At 40.7% G+C, this 14,954-nt stretch overlaps 2 protein-coding genes across 3 annotated transcripts; one reads left to right on the forward strand and one right to left on the reverse strand.

Annotated features, from left to right (window-relative positions):
• Window positions 1-262: 262 nt before the first annotated feature.
• LOC109944605 (protein ALP1-like) lies at window positions 263-1,740 on the reverse strand. Its single transcript, XM_020549381.1, has 2 exons — window positions 1,475-1,740; window positions 263-1,399 (listed from the first exon to the last, which is right to left on the reverse strand). The coding sequence occupies exons 1-2, from the start codon at window positions 1,702-1,704 to the stop codon at window positions 367-369; spliced, it is 1,263 nt and encodes a 420-aa protein (XP_020404970.1). The 5' UTR covers window positions 1,705-1,740; the 3' UTR covers window positions 263-366.
• A 1,003-nt stretch (window positions 1,741-2,743) lies between these two features.
• On the forward strand, window positions 2,744-13,690 carry LOC100501049 (uncharacterized). Of its 2 annotated transcripts, none has more exons than XM_008670295.3 (32): window positions 2,744-3,161; window positions 3,263-3,429; window positions 4,367-4,488; window positions 4,569-4,627; window positions 5,012-5,069; window positions 5,163-5,247; window positions 5,338-5,541; window positions 5,635-5,693; window positions 5,819-5,888; window positions 5,973-6,041; window positions 6,116-6,238; window positions 6,356-6,409; window positions 6,498-6,586; window positions 6,717-6,813; window positions 6,913-7,011; window positions 7,093-7,296; window positions 7,400-7,510; window positions 7,618-7,802; window positions 7,891-8,514; window positions 8,618-9,035; window positions 9,146-9,385; window positions 9,498-9,621; window positions 9,731-9,879; window positions 9,969-10,325; window positions 10,474-10,640; window positions 10,729-10,949; window positions 11,046-11,209; window positions 11,987-12,103; window positions 12,306-12,442; window positions 12,518-12,806; window positions 12,913-13,008; window positions 13,097-13,690. In XM_008670295.3, exons 1-32 carry the CDS (start codon window positions 3,047-3,049, stop codon window positions 13,157-13,159), a joined length of 5,136 nt encoding a protein of 1,711 aa, XP_008668517.1. In that variant the 5' UTR covers window positions 2,744-3,046; the 3' UTR covers window positions 13,160-13,690. The 2 variants fall into 2 exon arrangements, with proteins under 2 accessions (XP_008668517.1, NP_001316463.1); NM_001329534.1 differs by having other exon boundaries at window positions 2,867-3,161; window positions 10,729-10,934; window positions 13,097-13,556.
• The last annotated feature ends 1,264 nt before the right edge of the window (window positions 13,691-14,954 follow it).

Below are 14,954 nucleotides of genomic sequence, written 5' to 3' on the forward strand. Positions count from 1 at the left end.
TGTATTATTTGTTTATGTGAGAACGTTACATTTGTTTGGCAGACTATTATAATATTTGTACGAACCATAAGTCGTCAAGGACATTCGTGCAGTGCTGTATGTTCTTTGGTTGTGTAATCGACAATAATTATTTCCAGTTCATGTGAACATGTTTGTTTTAATTTTCAAATATTTGGTGCGTGTTGAGCATGGAATCGCTTGTGATGTGTACAAATCGTTTAGAGTCTTCATGTTATTTTGTTGAACGAACAAGTACAGGTTTGCACTGAAAAACTTCTTTATTTCTGAAATACGTACGACTTGCGAATGGAAATTACACATACTACAATCTAGTTTCAATAAACTTGTGCATACGAATGCTAAAGTTTACATGCTACCACGCCGAGCCCACAAATGCTCGACAAGGTCATTTTGGAGGGAGCAAGATCTTTCTTGGCGACGAAGATCGAAGTGGTTAATCACCCATTCTGCCCTTCCTTCAGCAATTAGATGTGGTGGTTGGCTCGTTGAAGTGTTATCTCCAAAATCAGTATTAGATGCAAATGGCCCTTCGTCTTCAACAATCATGTTGTGCATTATGATGCAAGCAGTTATAATTTCAGTTAAACGATTCCGATCCCATCCATATGCTGGACCTCGCAGCACCGCCCACCTAGCTTGAAGAACTCCAAATGCACGCTCAATATCCTTTCGACAACTTTCCTGCATTTGTGTGAAATAGACTTTCTTTTGCTCATAGGGGTGCCTTATAGCTTTTACGAAAGTTGGCCAGTTCGGGTAAATACCATCAGCAAGGTAATATCCGAAGTTATATGCATTACCATTAACTGTGTAATGCACAGGTGGCATTCGGCCAGATGTCATGGGGTCGAAAACTGGTGATCGGTGGAGCACGTTCACGTCGTTGTTTGTCCCGGGCATGCCAAAGAAAGCATGCCAAATCCAAAGGTCATACGTTGCCACTGCTTCTAGGATCATTGACGCTCGACCATTTCTGCCACAAAACTGACCACGCCATGCGGTAGGACAGTTCCGCCACTCCCAATGCATGCAATCTATAGAACCCAACATCCCTGGGAAACCCCTTGATTCGCTATGGTGCATGATGCGTGTTATGTCAGCTTCGTTAGGAGTTCGTAGGTACCATCCACTGAAGTATGCAATGATACCTCGACAGAAATGATGAAGGCATTCCCTAGCTGTGGACTCCCCTATTTGAATGTACTCGTCTACAGCATCTGAAGGTAACCCATATGCTAGTACCCGCAATGCCGCACAAACTTTTTGTAGTGGACCTAGACCAGGCATACCAGTTGCGTCTACCCGTTGTGTAAAGTACGAATCATGTTGTTGAAGACCTTGCAAGATTCTCAGGAAGAGAGGCCTACTCATGCGGAACCTAAGTTTATAATAAATAAAATTTGTAATGAAATTGCAAATATGAAAGCATATTCGAATAATAATGTGTCGGTACCTTCTACGAAAGACGTGGGGTGGATACACAGGGTTCTCGGCGAAGTAGTGATGATGGATAAGATTTTCTCCACGAAAATGATCTCTATGAATAACCCGTCGAGGCAAACGGGACCGTCTTTGGAGGTGGCGTCTCGCCTCTATGTTTAGGACAAGAAGATTGACAAGCATAAGTGTTTCCTCCTCACTATCACTCGAGTATGAGTCTTCATCGCTATGGCTGTGAGACATACTGAGAAATGTTGGAATTGTTGATGTAGTGAAGTTTGTTTTGACATTTGTGAAGAGATGGATTGCATATTTATAGGGTAGAGGAATGCGGCTTCAGGTGCAAGCTAGTGGCTTCGCACGAAAGACAAACATGTCTTTCGTTCGAAGGCAAGTGCGGCTTGTCCCATACGACTAGTGCTTTTTGGTGAGCATGAAATTTGATTTCGTACTCACCAAAATGAATAAAACGTGATCACAACAAAATGCACATTCGAATGTATTGTAAAATAATAATTGTTATATATTTTTTGTGGAAGTAATTGTAAAGTAATTATTTTTTATAAATTTTATTTTTGAATACATGAGTATCACGTCGGATGTGTGAAAAATAATTAAAGAAAATGAAAATTGAAGTTGGTTACAGTTAGTTATATGGAAATGGTTTTTTAATGAGTAGAGGGATATATAGGGGAAAGTATAGGGGGAACGGTTGCGGGACGAGTGAATATAGGGGATGTAATCTTGCTGACGTGGATGCATAGTAACATTTAGGGGGAAAAATTTAGGGAGAACGGTTGCGGACAGTCTTCGAGCTGTGACCACCTTGGTCCTTGGACCCTCCTGCGCGCCCGTTGAAGCTGCACGCACACCGGAGCTGCGTGTTGCGCCCTCGCCGGGATGCCCTACCGGAGTTGCGCCCCACCCCCTTGCTGGAGCTACGCTGTTGAAGCTCTCATCTGCGCACGGGAGCGATGGTGCCCACCGTCGACGAGTCAAGTTCACAGTGTACACAGTAGCATCCTTTGAACAATCAAGGGTAAAAAGGGAAATACGAAATTACATGTGCTTGTGGATAGTCTGATTCAAGGAAATGACCTATTTCAGAGTTGATTAGAAGCTCAATGACATATTTGCAAGCTTAAAAGATTTAGTGACATATATTAAAACATAAAAAATTGTAATGGCATAGACATGATTAACCCTTAAAAACATTACAACCTCGACATCAAAGTGTCGGCATGTACCTATGACAAGCCTGCGTTGAGCCGATCCAACTGGCTAGGGCCATGGTACGTGCCTGCGTAAAAGAAAAATTCAGAGATGGTCCTCGACTCCTGGTGGGTGGTGGCGATCTCCCAGCTGAACTGAAAGAGCAAGCGTGCGTGTGAGACAACCAGGTCCGATCCGCCCCCGCCGAGCCGAGGACAGCAGCGGGGGCTCTCGGTCTCCTCCTAGGCTCCTACAGATCTCGTACCCCGTCACAGATCTCGCGCCCTCTCCATCCCATGCCCACCCCCCCTCGTCGGATCTGACCACTCCGCCCCTCCTCCCGTCTCCGCCGCCGGAGCTGATATCCGCGGTCATGGCGGGCGCCGCGGGCGGGTTCGTCACGCGGGCCTTCGAGGCCATGCTCAAGGAGTGCGCTGCCAACCGCGGCAAGTTCGCCGCGCTGCAGCAATCCATCCAGTCATACCTCGGTGCGTGCGGCCCCTTTCTACCCTCTCCTCCCGCGCATTGGGATCTCGTGGCGGCTGATGATGGAGCTGTGATGATCTCTGCGTGGCTTGTGTCGTTGCAGATAGTATCAAGGGGGCTACAGCAGAGGGCGCGGTCATCACCGAGGCGCTCGGGTCAGCTGGGCGCGTGCTCGACGGGCCGCAGGCCGAGCTGGTGCTGCAGCCGCTCCGCCTCGCCGTCGAGACCAAGCACGTCAAGCTCGTCGAGCCCGCGCTCGACTGCCTCCACGTAATTATTAATCATCATCATCATCATCCTATTTCTGCTCTTCCTTTGCTTGCCTTGCATGCCTGAGGTTCATGAAGCGTCAGACGTGTTGCATTGACGTCGAACACCTTGATGGGTATGATAAATGCGTGCACCATGAATGCTTTGGATGTTAGCAGCCTAGAAACGCATTTCCTTGTCTAGGGTAGATACTCGTATCGACCATTCCTCATTTTGTATGTGCAGAGCCTAGTCCCTGAATTGATTGTTTGGGTTGAGATGTGTAGATAGTTCCAGGTTTATGCCATTTGACTTATTTACAATTTTGAGAGTATTGTGATGTAACAGACTGTTGTTATATGAAGACAATAGAACTCAGGAATCAGGATGGTAAAATGAGTGTGCAGTATGAACAAGTAGCTCTGTAGACATCAAGTTGATACATCAATATGCATTTTGCATTGTCAAGGTTCAATATGCTAGGATGCTATGCTATGCATTGTCTAATATTCAGAAATATGATGTGTAGATACGTTTATTTAAGTTCTATGTTGCCATCACATACATCTCATGTAACACTGATTTTTTATCCTTGTGCAGTAATTGCATATACACTTACACAGATGTGAGATTTGGACATAGGGTGCTATTTTATCTTGCCCCTAATCCATGCATAAATCAATTTCCATATGTTCCCCCTTATACCATGTGCTAGAAAGCTCAGGGAGTGCCAAATTACTTGGGGTAGAGTTAAATGTGTAGATTTTACAATAGTTGCAAAGCAGTTCAGATCAATGTGCTATTTTCCGCTCCTTTTTCACAATATTTCATTTTGAACCAAGAACCAGTCCGTAATATATCTTACCATTTTTTTCTTGTATAAAAATACAAAATACAAAATTAGATGACACATCTTCAACAATCCATTCTGATTGAGTCGTTCAATTTCTGTTACCAGAAACTTATTGCTTATGACCATTTAGAAGGCGATCCTGGTTTAGAAGGTGGTAAAAATTCCCCAATATTTACAGACATCCTGAACATGGTATGTGGTTGCGTCGATAACACCTCCTCTGACAGGTATGCATCACATTAATGGGATAATGCCGTGTCACACTTTTTCACAAGTATTAACATGAGTATCATTCTATGTGCTATAGTACTGTTCTCCAAGTCTTGAAAGTGCTTCTTAATGCTGTTGCTTCAAATAAGTTTAGAGGTAATTTTTACAAAGCATATTCTCTATATTCCTAGTATTTTATTTATTACCCAAGTTTAACTAATACTGTTTTTTCGAAATGCATTTAGATATGAGCTTATTATAATGACATCATTAGCCAGTTAAACTTATACATAACACTTCAACATGCATGTATTGGCTTGGACAATGTTCCCTCTCATACTTTTTTTCTGTATATTTATAAAAATCATATAAGAAAATAAATTGCAAGTTGTTAATACTTAATAAATTCTTATATTTTACTGCTACAACGTCAGTGGCGCCAAAATAGTTCTGCATGTAGCTATATTCCTATGTTAAAGTACAACGTAAGCTGCAAGCTCAATACATCTTTTGTGTCTGATTCTGTTTTTTGGAATGCAGTTCATGGAGAGCCATTGCTTGGGGTCATTAGAGTATGCTATAACATTGCTCTTAATAGGTACCTGTTATATCGCTACCTTCTTGTTTGCAGTATGTTGCCTTGTTGCCCTTTGGACCATGTATGATAATTTATTCATTTGTATTTTCTTAGCAAGAGCCCTGTGAACCAGGCTACCTCAAAGGCTATGTTAACCCAGATGATCAGCATTGTATTCAGGAGAATGGAATCTGAGCAGGTAAAGAATTCCGCATATCTTATCTTGTGCGTAGGAAAATGATTCTTTGAGGTTATTTCTCTAGGTATTATTTTACTTTCTTGGTTCCAGGTTTCTGTATCGCCCGGAAGCTCTGTGGTTAAAGATATGCCTTCATCTATCACAAATGATTCTGAAAATGGAGAAATATCTACTGATGGCCAAGATGAGGAAAAGGTTACTCTGGGAGATGCATTGTCCATGAATCGGCCTTCTGAAGCTCCTCCAACGTCTGTTGAAGAGCTTCAGAATCTTGCAGGTGGAGCAGATATTAAGGTACTGAAACTGGATCTCTTGTTGCTATCGGAACTTCAAAATATGTCTCATGTATTGCATTGGTTCCATCTAATTTTAAGAGTTCTTTTACAGGGGCTGGAAGCTGTTCTAGATAAGGCTGTTGAACTTGAAGACGGGAAAAAAGTGTCACGGTTCGTTAAGCTTGTTTTAAGTTGTGCTTAGTAATCTGGGTTTTTGCTTGTCGAAGGTGATGCTTTGGGGACTTAGATGTGACAGTAACTAACTACCTTTGCCCCTCCCCCTCTGTTTTTTCCAGTGGAATTGACCTGGACACTGTGAATATAATACAGCGTGATGCACTATTGCTCTTTCGAACTCTCTGCAAGGTTGGTTGCTTGAGTAATGTTACTTTAGTGGGAGCTATGAGAAAGTAGCAATTATATACTTCCTGCGTTTTGTCATCCTTTTAGATGAGCATGAAAGAAGAAAGTGATGAGGTTGCTACCAAGACAAGGCTGCTATCACTTGAACTGCTCCAGGTTAGCTTACTTCTTTGGGGTTGCTAATGTTCATTTTTGTTTGTTTTGATGTTATTTGTAGTCATTCTCTTTAGGGATTGCTAGAGGGAGTCAGCAATGTGTTCATCAAAAATTTTCACTTCATTGATTCAGTCAAAGCATATCTTTCGTATGCTCTTCTGCGAGCATCTGTCTCTTCATCTCCAGTTGTTTTTCAGGTAAACATTTGAAATTCATTCAGTTTTGGTTTTCATCATACTTGGTGTGACAGTATGATCATTTCTGTAATAAGAGTGGGCTATCATGCTAAGTTGACTTTTCTTCTTTTATTACAGTATGCTTGTGGTATGTTTTCAGTTCTGTTGCTCCGGTTTAGAGAGAGTCTGAAGGTAAAATTATTATTATGTATGGAAGTATTGTTTGTTGTGTTGCTTTTGGTAACATTGTATTCTTTGAAATTTTAAAATATTGGCACAGGGGGAAATTGGTGTCTTCTTTCCTTTGATAGTTTTAAGGTCTCTGGATAGCTCTGATAGCCCCCTCAGCCAGAAGGCTAGTGTTCTTAGGTGACTGCCTTTTCCTTTATGGAATCCCAGCTGCATACATAATGCATGAACATACACAGTTTGGTCATTCGAGGCATCTAGTAGATTTGTGTTTAATGTCATTTACTTATTTGACTGATTTTCCAATCAGGATGTTGGAGAAAGTTTGCAAAGATCCCCAAATGCTTGCAGATGTGTTTGTGAACTATGACTGTGATCTTGAGGGGCCAAATCTTTTTGAACGCACGGTAATCATTTTTTCAATTGTCCAGAAAGCATAGCTTCTGAAATGTGCCTTTTTTTCTTTGGCTTGTAACACATCTGATTGATAATATATGTCCTACTAGGTTAGTGCGCTATCAAGAATAGCACAAGGATCTCAAATTGCTGATACTAACTCCATCGTGTCATCCCAAACAGTTTCTGTAAAAAGCTCCTCTCTCCAGGTTAATATGATTCACGTTACTCGGGCCTCCTGTATAATTTCTTGTTTATTGTTGTTTTGACATGAAGATTTTGAATTGCAGTGTTTGGTGATTATTCTGAAGTCATTGGCTGATTGGGAGCAACTTCGAAGAGATTCCTCAAAGCAAGGGAGCATTGTTGAATCTCATGAAGAGGATGCTTCAAGGAGATTGACAACTGATGAGATGAAGAACCAAGAGGATGGTCGGAATCAGTTTGAGAGAGCCAAAGCTCATAAGTCGACAATGGAGGCTGCAATCTCTGAGGTGGGGGTGTCTGCAGGTTTCATAACCACTTCGGAACTGAAATATCAGATTATTTCTTGAATGTTTTAGTTTGTAAATGTCACTTCTCCTAAACCTTTTGCAGTTTAATCGTAAACCAAGTAAAGGGATTGAATATTTGTTGTCAAATAAATTGGTAGAAAATAAGGCATCATCTGTAGCTCAGTTTCTCAAGAGCAATCCCAGCTTGGATAAGGTGATTTCAAGATTCCATTGAGCGTCTTGCTGTAACAATATAACTATTATTTAATGTTATTTGTCAAAAAGGTGTACATACATCTAACTTTTGTTAGCTGTATGCAGGTTATGATTGGTGAATACTTGGGACAGCATGAGGAGTTCCCTCTTGCTGTGATGCATTCCTATGTTGACTCCATGAAGTTTATAGGGTTGAAATTTGATGCTGCAATTCGTGCGTTCCTGAAAGGATTTCGCCTTCCTGGTGAGGCGCAGAAGATAGATCGCATAATGGAAAAGTTTGCTGAGCGGTAGGTTTATATGTATTTATAGAACTCAACACATTTTTCTTTATGATTTCCGCCAGTGACCCTCAGACACTGATATGATTATTTGCAGGTACTGTGCTGATAATCCTGAGCTTTTCAAAAATGCAGATACTGCTTATGTTCTTGCTTATGCTGTTATAATGTTGAATACTGATGCACATAATCCAATGGTGTGGCCTAAGATGTCAAAATCAGATTTTGTTCGTATGAACACTGCAAGTGATGCAGAAGAATGTGTCCCAAATGAGCTCTTGGAAGAAATTTATGATTCCATTGTCAAGGAAGAGATAAAGATGAAAGACGATTCTCATGATACTTCAAAATCCACCAAGAGACCTGAAACAGAAGAAAGAGGCCGTCTTGTCAATATTCTCAATTTAGCCCTTCCAAGACTGAAGTCAGCTAGTGATACAAAGGCAGAGAGTGAAAAGATCATCAAACAGACCCAGGCACTTTTCAAGAACCAGGGACAGAAGAAAGGTGTTTTTCATGTTGCGCAGCAGGTTGAGCTTGTTAGACCAATGCTTGAAGCTGTAGGATGGCCTTTGCTTGCAACATTTTCTGTGACCATGGAGGAAGGTGACAGTAAGCCTAGGGTTGTATCATGCATGGAAGGATTTCGTGCTGGTATCCATCTTACTCGTGTTCTTGGAATGGACACCATGCGCTATGCTTTCTTGACGTCCTTAGTGCGGTAGGTTTATCCTTTGAACGCCTTCATATAATGCAACCACATTTACTTTTCATATAGCAATATGAATATAATGCTATCCTTTTCTTTCATAACTGTTTTGCAGGTTTACATTTTTGCACGCTCCCAAGGAGATGCGCAGTAAAAATGTTGAGGCACTGAGGACTCTTCTTGGTTTAGCTGACACTGATATGGATGCTTTACAAGATACTTGGAATGCTGTTTTAGAATGTGTCTCAAGACTCGAGTATATCACTTCGAACCCTTCAATTTCTGCAACTGTAATGCTGGGATCAAATCAAATATCGAGGGATTCTGTAGTCCAATCGCTGAAAGAGTTGGCTGGAAAGCCTGCTGAACAAATCTTTGTAAACAGTGTAAAACTGCCAAGTGATTCAATTGTTGAATTCTTCACCGCCCTATGTGGTGTTTCTGCTGAAGAACTAAAACAAACACCTGCTCGTGTCTTTAGCTTGCAGAAGCTTGTAGAGATAAGCTATTATAACATGGCTCGCATTCGGCTGGTATGCTCTGTTTCTTGTTCTCTGTGCCATCCATTTTACACCATTTTTCCTAGACAATAATTATGAAGTGATAAATAAGTTGGTCTAAACATTTATACATGGAAATGTAGGTGTGGGCTAGAATATGGTCTGTGTTGGCCCAGCACTTTATTGCTGCTGGAAGCCACAATGAGGAGAAAGTTGCAATGTATGCCATTGATTCACTAAGACAGCTTGGTATGAAGTACTTGGAGCGTGCTGAATTAAACAATTTCACATTTCAGAGTGACATACTGAAACCTTTTGTCATTTTAATGAGGAATACCCACAACTCAAAAATCCGAGGTTTAATTGTTGATTGCATTGTTCAGGTATGTCCTTGTGCATGAACTTTGACACATATATGAATCTATGAAATGTAATGATCTGGTGTTTCTTACCAAATGATGCTACATGTAAAAACTTTGCTGGATGTACATGTAGTTGATCAAGTCAAAAGTTGGTAGCATAAAGTCAGGGTGGCGTTGCGTATTCATGATATTTACTGCAGCAGCTGATGATGAGGATGAATCAATTGTTGAGAGTGCTTTTGAAAATGTAGAACAAGGTAAATAAGGAATTTATACAGCCGGCTTGTAAAGTGCCTTACACAGCTTATATCCTACATATGTTGAAATTTTATTTGCTGATTTTGTGAACTAAATGGTGTCTTACAGTTATCTTGGAACATTTTGACCAAGTTGTTGGTGATTGCTTCATGGATTGCGTCAACTGTCTTATTGGTTTTGCAAATAACAAGTGCACTCCTCGGATTAGTTTGAAGGCTATTGCTCTCCTGCGTATATGTGAAGATCGTTTGGCAGAGGTTTTGATTATCTGTAACCTTCACCTACATATTCATGAGAGTAGGGCCCTTTTTGCGTGTCTCAACTCTCATTTATCTCTACCATACAGGGATTCATTCCAGGCGGCGCTATTAAACCTATTGATGTTGTTCCAGAGGCCAATTTTGATGTGACTGAGCATTATTGGTTTCCTATGCTAGCTGGTTTGTCTGATTTGACTTTAGACTCCAGACCAGAAGTCAGACACTGTGCACTGGAAGTGTTGTTTGATTTGTTGAATGAAAGAGGACATAAGTTCTCTTCTCCCTTCTGGGAGAGTATTTTTCATCGTGTACTATTTCCAATTTTTGATCATGTAAGGCATGCTGGAAGGGATGGGCTTTCTTCTTCTGGGGATGATTGGCTTCGTGATACTAGCATTCATTCGCTGCAGTTAATCTGCAACCTTTTCAATACATTCTATAAGGTAGCATGTGTTCTTCCTTTTAGTTGCTTGACAAACATCCTTTGTATAATTCAGAATATAAGTGTGATGAAACTGGTCATCCGCTACTTCTATAGATATCACATTGAAACTTGTTTGGTTGGCCATCGTCTGACTGTGGCACTTACAGGAGGTATCCTTTATGCTTCCACCTCTTCTCAGTTTGCTGCTTGAATGTGCGAAAAAAACAGACCAAACTGTCGTTTCAATTTCTCTTGGCGCTTTAGTTCATCTGATTGAAGTTGGTGGTCACCAGTTCAGTGATGGTGATTGGGAAACATTATTAAAGAGTATTAGGTATTCTGTGAAATTTTGTTCCTACCAAGTTTTTTTTTTACTTTTTTTCATTATTTATTTATTCGTTGCTGTTAATATCACTTGTCAGGGATGCGTCATACACAACTCAGCCTCTTGAACTGCTCAATTCATTAGGATTCCATAAATCAAACAACCAGCAGTTACTTTCAAGAGAAGAAAGCAATGCACATGGCAATAGTTACCATGGCAGCCGGGGGGAACCCTCCATCGTTAATAATGGTGAGCATAGTCATGCAGAGGCAGGTCCACAAACTAGCCTGGAGAATTCGGAAGGTACCACGAGCAGAGGTGTTCATATGATCATATCGCTGTGTTGATGCACTAATTTAGTAAATTCCATACAGATTGGAACATGAAAGGTTTACACAATTTATGTATTCATAGGTTTACCGTCACCATCAGGGAGAACACAACCTGCTGTTTCCCCACGTGGCCAAAGCTTTGGACAAAGAATTATGGGCAATATGATGGATAATCTTTTGGTTAGAAGTCTTACATCCAAATCAAAAGGTCGAGTCGATGATATTGCTCCACCCTCACCTGTGAAGGTATATGTATGCTCTTCCCTCCAGCACATGTTGATAGGTCATACCGTCATAGTCATAGGTACTATGGTTTGGGCATTAGTAGTCTATTACTCCCTCCGTTCTAAATTATAAGTCATTTAGGTACATAACTTTGGCTAGGTATCTAGACATAGCACATATATTTAGATGCATACCAAAAGCTCTGTACTTAGAAAAGCGAAAAACTACTTATGATTTGGAACAGAGGGAGTAGTTGCTTGTAGCTTGGTGTATCTATGATTGTACACATCAATAAGTATTAGACCACACATTCCTCGAAAAAGTTTTTTTTTGCTTTATTTGGTATTTCTCAAACTTCATTTTGATCCACCTCACACAGGAGGCTGGTTATTTTGTTGTAGTTTGTATGTTAACTTCTGACGTTTGAGTCCATTTGGTATTTGAACAAGAGATGTATTAAATGGACTCATAATTATTATGGTACCATGTATGGTTAACGAACTTATATTATGCTACTCTATTGTTGTGAGACAATTGTATGGGCCTTCATTAGTACTCAATGTATTATTTTGAATAAGTTTTGTAGTTTTACTAACTCTGCTATTCCACTCTTCCAAAAAAATTGTCATTGTTGAAGACTGAAGCTGCTTACTCATATGAGCTTTGTTTAGCTGTTCTAATAACCCTCATATTTGGTAGCTCATCTGGCATCCAAAAGCTAGCCAGGAACATTTCTTAGTATGCCTAGTATGAAAGTACTGATATTTTCTCCTTTGGCTTTGTGCTTATTGAGCTTAGGCCCCTGATGATGATGAGACAGACAAGGCTGAAGGGGAAGAGAGCCCTATGATGGAAACTGTCCGGAGCAAATGTATCACACAGTTGCTGCTGCTCGGGGCAATTGACAGCATACAGGTAAGCAGTTTCCTCCACTTTATATGCATGCTCTTAGATCTGAGTCCATCCATTGTTTCTCTGACAATGTGGACTGGAAGCACCTTTGTCTGTGATACAATTGAGGACTTCTAGTTGCAAATAAGGAATTCATCACCCTAATATATTAGCCAGCCCTACTTGGGTTGATATACTGTGATTAACTATTGATGAAACATTTCAGAAGAGGTATTGGAGCAGGTTAAAAGCTACACAACAGATAGCAATAATGGATATCTTGCTCTCACTGCTAGAATTTGCTTCTTCGTATAACTCACCTTCAAATTTTCGGACGAGAATGCACCATATACCTCTAGAAAGGTAAGACCTGAAGACCAAATGATTTTTGCTTTTGTTGATCTAGGAATCAGTTTCTAACACTTTAAATTTGGGTAGACCTCCACTGAATCTTCTCCGTCAAGAACTAGTTGGAACAACAATTTATTTAGATATCCTTCATAAGTCAACAGTGGAGCAGGACAAAATTGACTCCATTGAGGAAACAAATGGTTTAAATGTGGAATCTGGTGACCAGGAAAAGATCAAGTACCTAGCAGAAGGGAAGCTGGTTTCTTTTTGTGGGCAGATTTTGAAAGAGGCGTCTGTTCTCCAGCCTAGCACTGGGGAGGCTGCCAGTGCAGACATACATCGTGTATTAGACTTACGGGCACCTGTTATTGTAAAGGTACATATCTGGATCCTGGAAGATTTATGTTAGGTCTTTGAAATTCTCATCCATGTTTTACGATAATCTGTTTATGCTCTGACATGAAATTTTGTTTACATTTCAGGTTTTGAAAGGAATGTGCATCATGGATGCTCAGATCTTCAGAAGGCACCTGAAAGAGTTCTATCCATTAATTACCAAACTTATCTGTTGTGATCAGGTATGGACTTTCTCAGATGTGCTGTTTCTAGGTACCATCAACGAAACATGTGATAACACCAGAGCTTTAACTTGTGGTTATGCTTCAGATGGATGTTCGTGGAGCCCTTGGTGATCTCTTTAGCAAACAGCTTACTCCACTCATGCCCTGAAGTCTGGCAGTATTTCCTCCCTTGCATAGATCTTGTTGGAACATATTCTTCGTCAGCATTTTTGTGCAAACATGGAGCACCGGTTGGGTGCTTGACATCCTTAACGCGCTTTCTGGTGCAACAGCTACTCCCTAGGAACTTAAGAGCTTGATCAGCGGGAACGGCAGGTCCCTAGGCCACATCTTTTTTTTTTGGATGACGCAAGGGAAGTAGCTTGACTGATGCGCACACCGTGTTTTTCCTAGCAGGCTTGTACTTTGGAGCTATTTATCTGTGCCCGGACAGGGATGATGCTTCCATTATACAGTAGAGTAGTGTTGGTAATATGTACACATTGTTGAGAACGTTGTACTTGAGGCCTGTTGTTATTATACGGCAATAGTAGATTGTTTGCGGCAAGCCTCGTTTTTTGTGCGTCTAATTCTCTGACTTGCAGAATTGCGGTGGCAAATACCCATTGCCCTCCAAGTTGTGCGTTAGCGTATTTATCCGTAGTTGACAGCAATGAACATATTACTACTGCTTTCTGTATTTTCTATTAACGCATGCACATAGTTTATTGGGTTTCCATATTTTCAATCACCTGTGAGAATCTTAGAAGTCAAGTGAATCCATTGCTGCCACCGTAAGTGCATTGCGCATTGTTTATTTGTTCCAGTCACCGGCCGAGAATCCGAGAATGCCAAGGTCAATGCAGCATATTATCAACTATTTTATACGATAAAACTGTAGGGAAACCCTAAACCCCCACGGCAAAGTGCTTTATTATATTAAAACAGAAACCGCAGGAAACTGGAGTGATCACTGTGGAACGAATAAGAGACACACAAATCCATAATGAAGCCGGTGAGACAATCGAAAACAGGTCAGGCCATTAAAACCTAGCTTGTAAGAAAAATAGAAACGGTCTAGATACTATATTGCGTTTTTCTTCAAGCACTATATACATTAAGAAACTCCATACAACCCAGTGTATTTAAGACTTATATCTTATTCACTAGAACCTCTCAAGATACGGCTCATTTATATGGATTGTATCGGTGAAACCGTATCCAAACTTAGAGAACCGTGCTAAAGACGTTCCTTTACAAGATACGTCTTTTATGTTTTTTATACTTACCTCCTTGATACCCCTTAAGAGAACTGTGCTAAAGACGTTCCTTTATCGAGGGACAAGGCTTGCTTATAATGGATCGGTTGCAAGTGTTAAGGGAAGTTGAAGGAATTGACATCGATGGACCAAAGCAACGGTAAAGAGCAAGCAAAGTTGCAAGAAAAGAACCAATGAGGCTACATGATGACTTGAAGCAGATCATATCATTCATGGGAGATTTAGTTCACAGGAGCTCATTACATATGAGACACATGACATGGTGTCATGTAGCTAGGTAGAGAAGCTCTAGAGATAATACTTGGCTATGATGGACTAGTTGCAAAAGTAAAGGGCAAGTCGGAGGACTTGACACTGATGATTTGAAGCGACATTGAAGAGCAAGCGAAGTTACGATCGATAAACCAACAAAGGCTACATTATGACATGAAGTGAATTGTATCATTCATGGAGTTTGGATGCTTGTGTACCATTATCATTGGAGGAGATGAAATGGAATGCAAAAGGAAAATGTATGACTTGTAGGATTTTTTATTTTATTGGTCAAATGTTGTGTAGAGAAAAGCTTGATCGAGTTTAGGATACATGGATGTACTATTAAGAGGGACAAACTTGTTTGCATATCGGTCATCTAGTGTCACTTGTGATATCTAACATGCGACACACTTAGATCGAGTGGCATGG

Source organism: Zea mays, chromosome 2, assembly GCF_902167145.1.
Source record: "Zea mays cultivar B73 chromosome 2, Zm-B73-REFERENCE-NAM-5.0, whole genome shotgun sequence".
In the NCBI taxonomy this organism is placed as follows: domain Eukaryota; kingdom Viridiplantae; phylum Streptophyta; class Magnoliopsida; order Poales; family Poaceae; genus Zea; species Zea mays.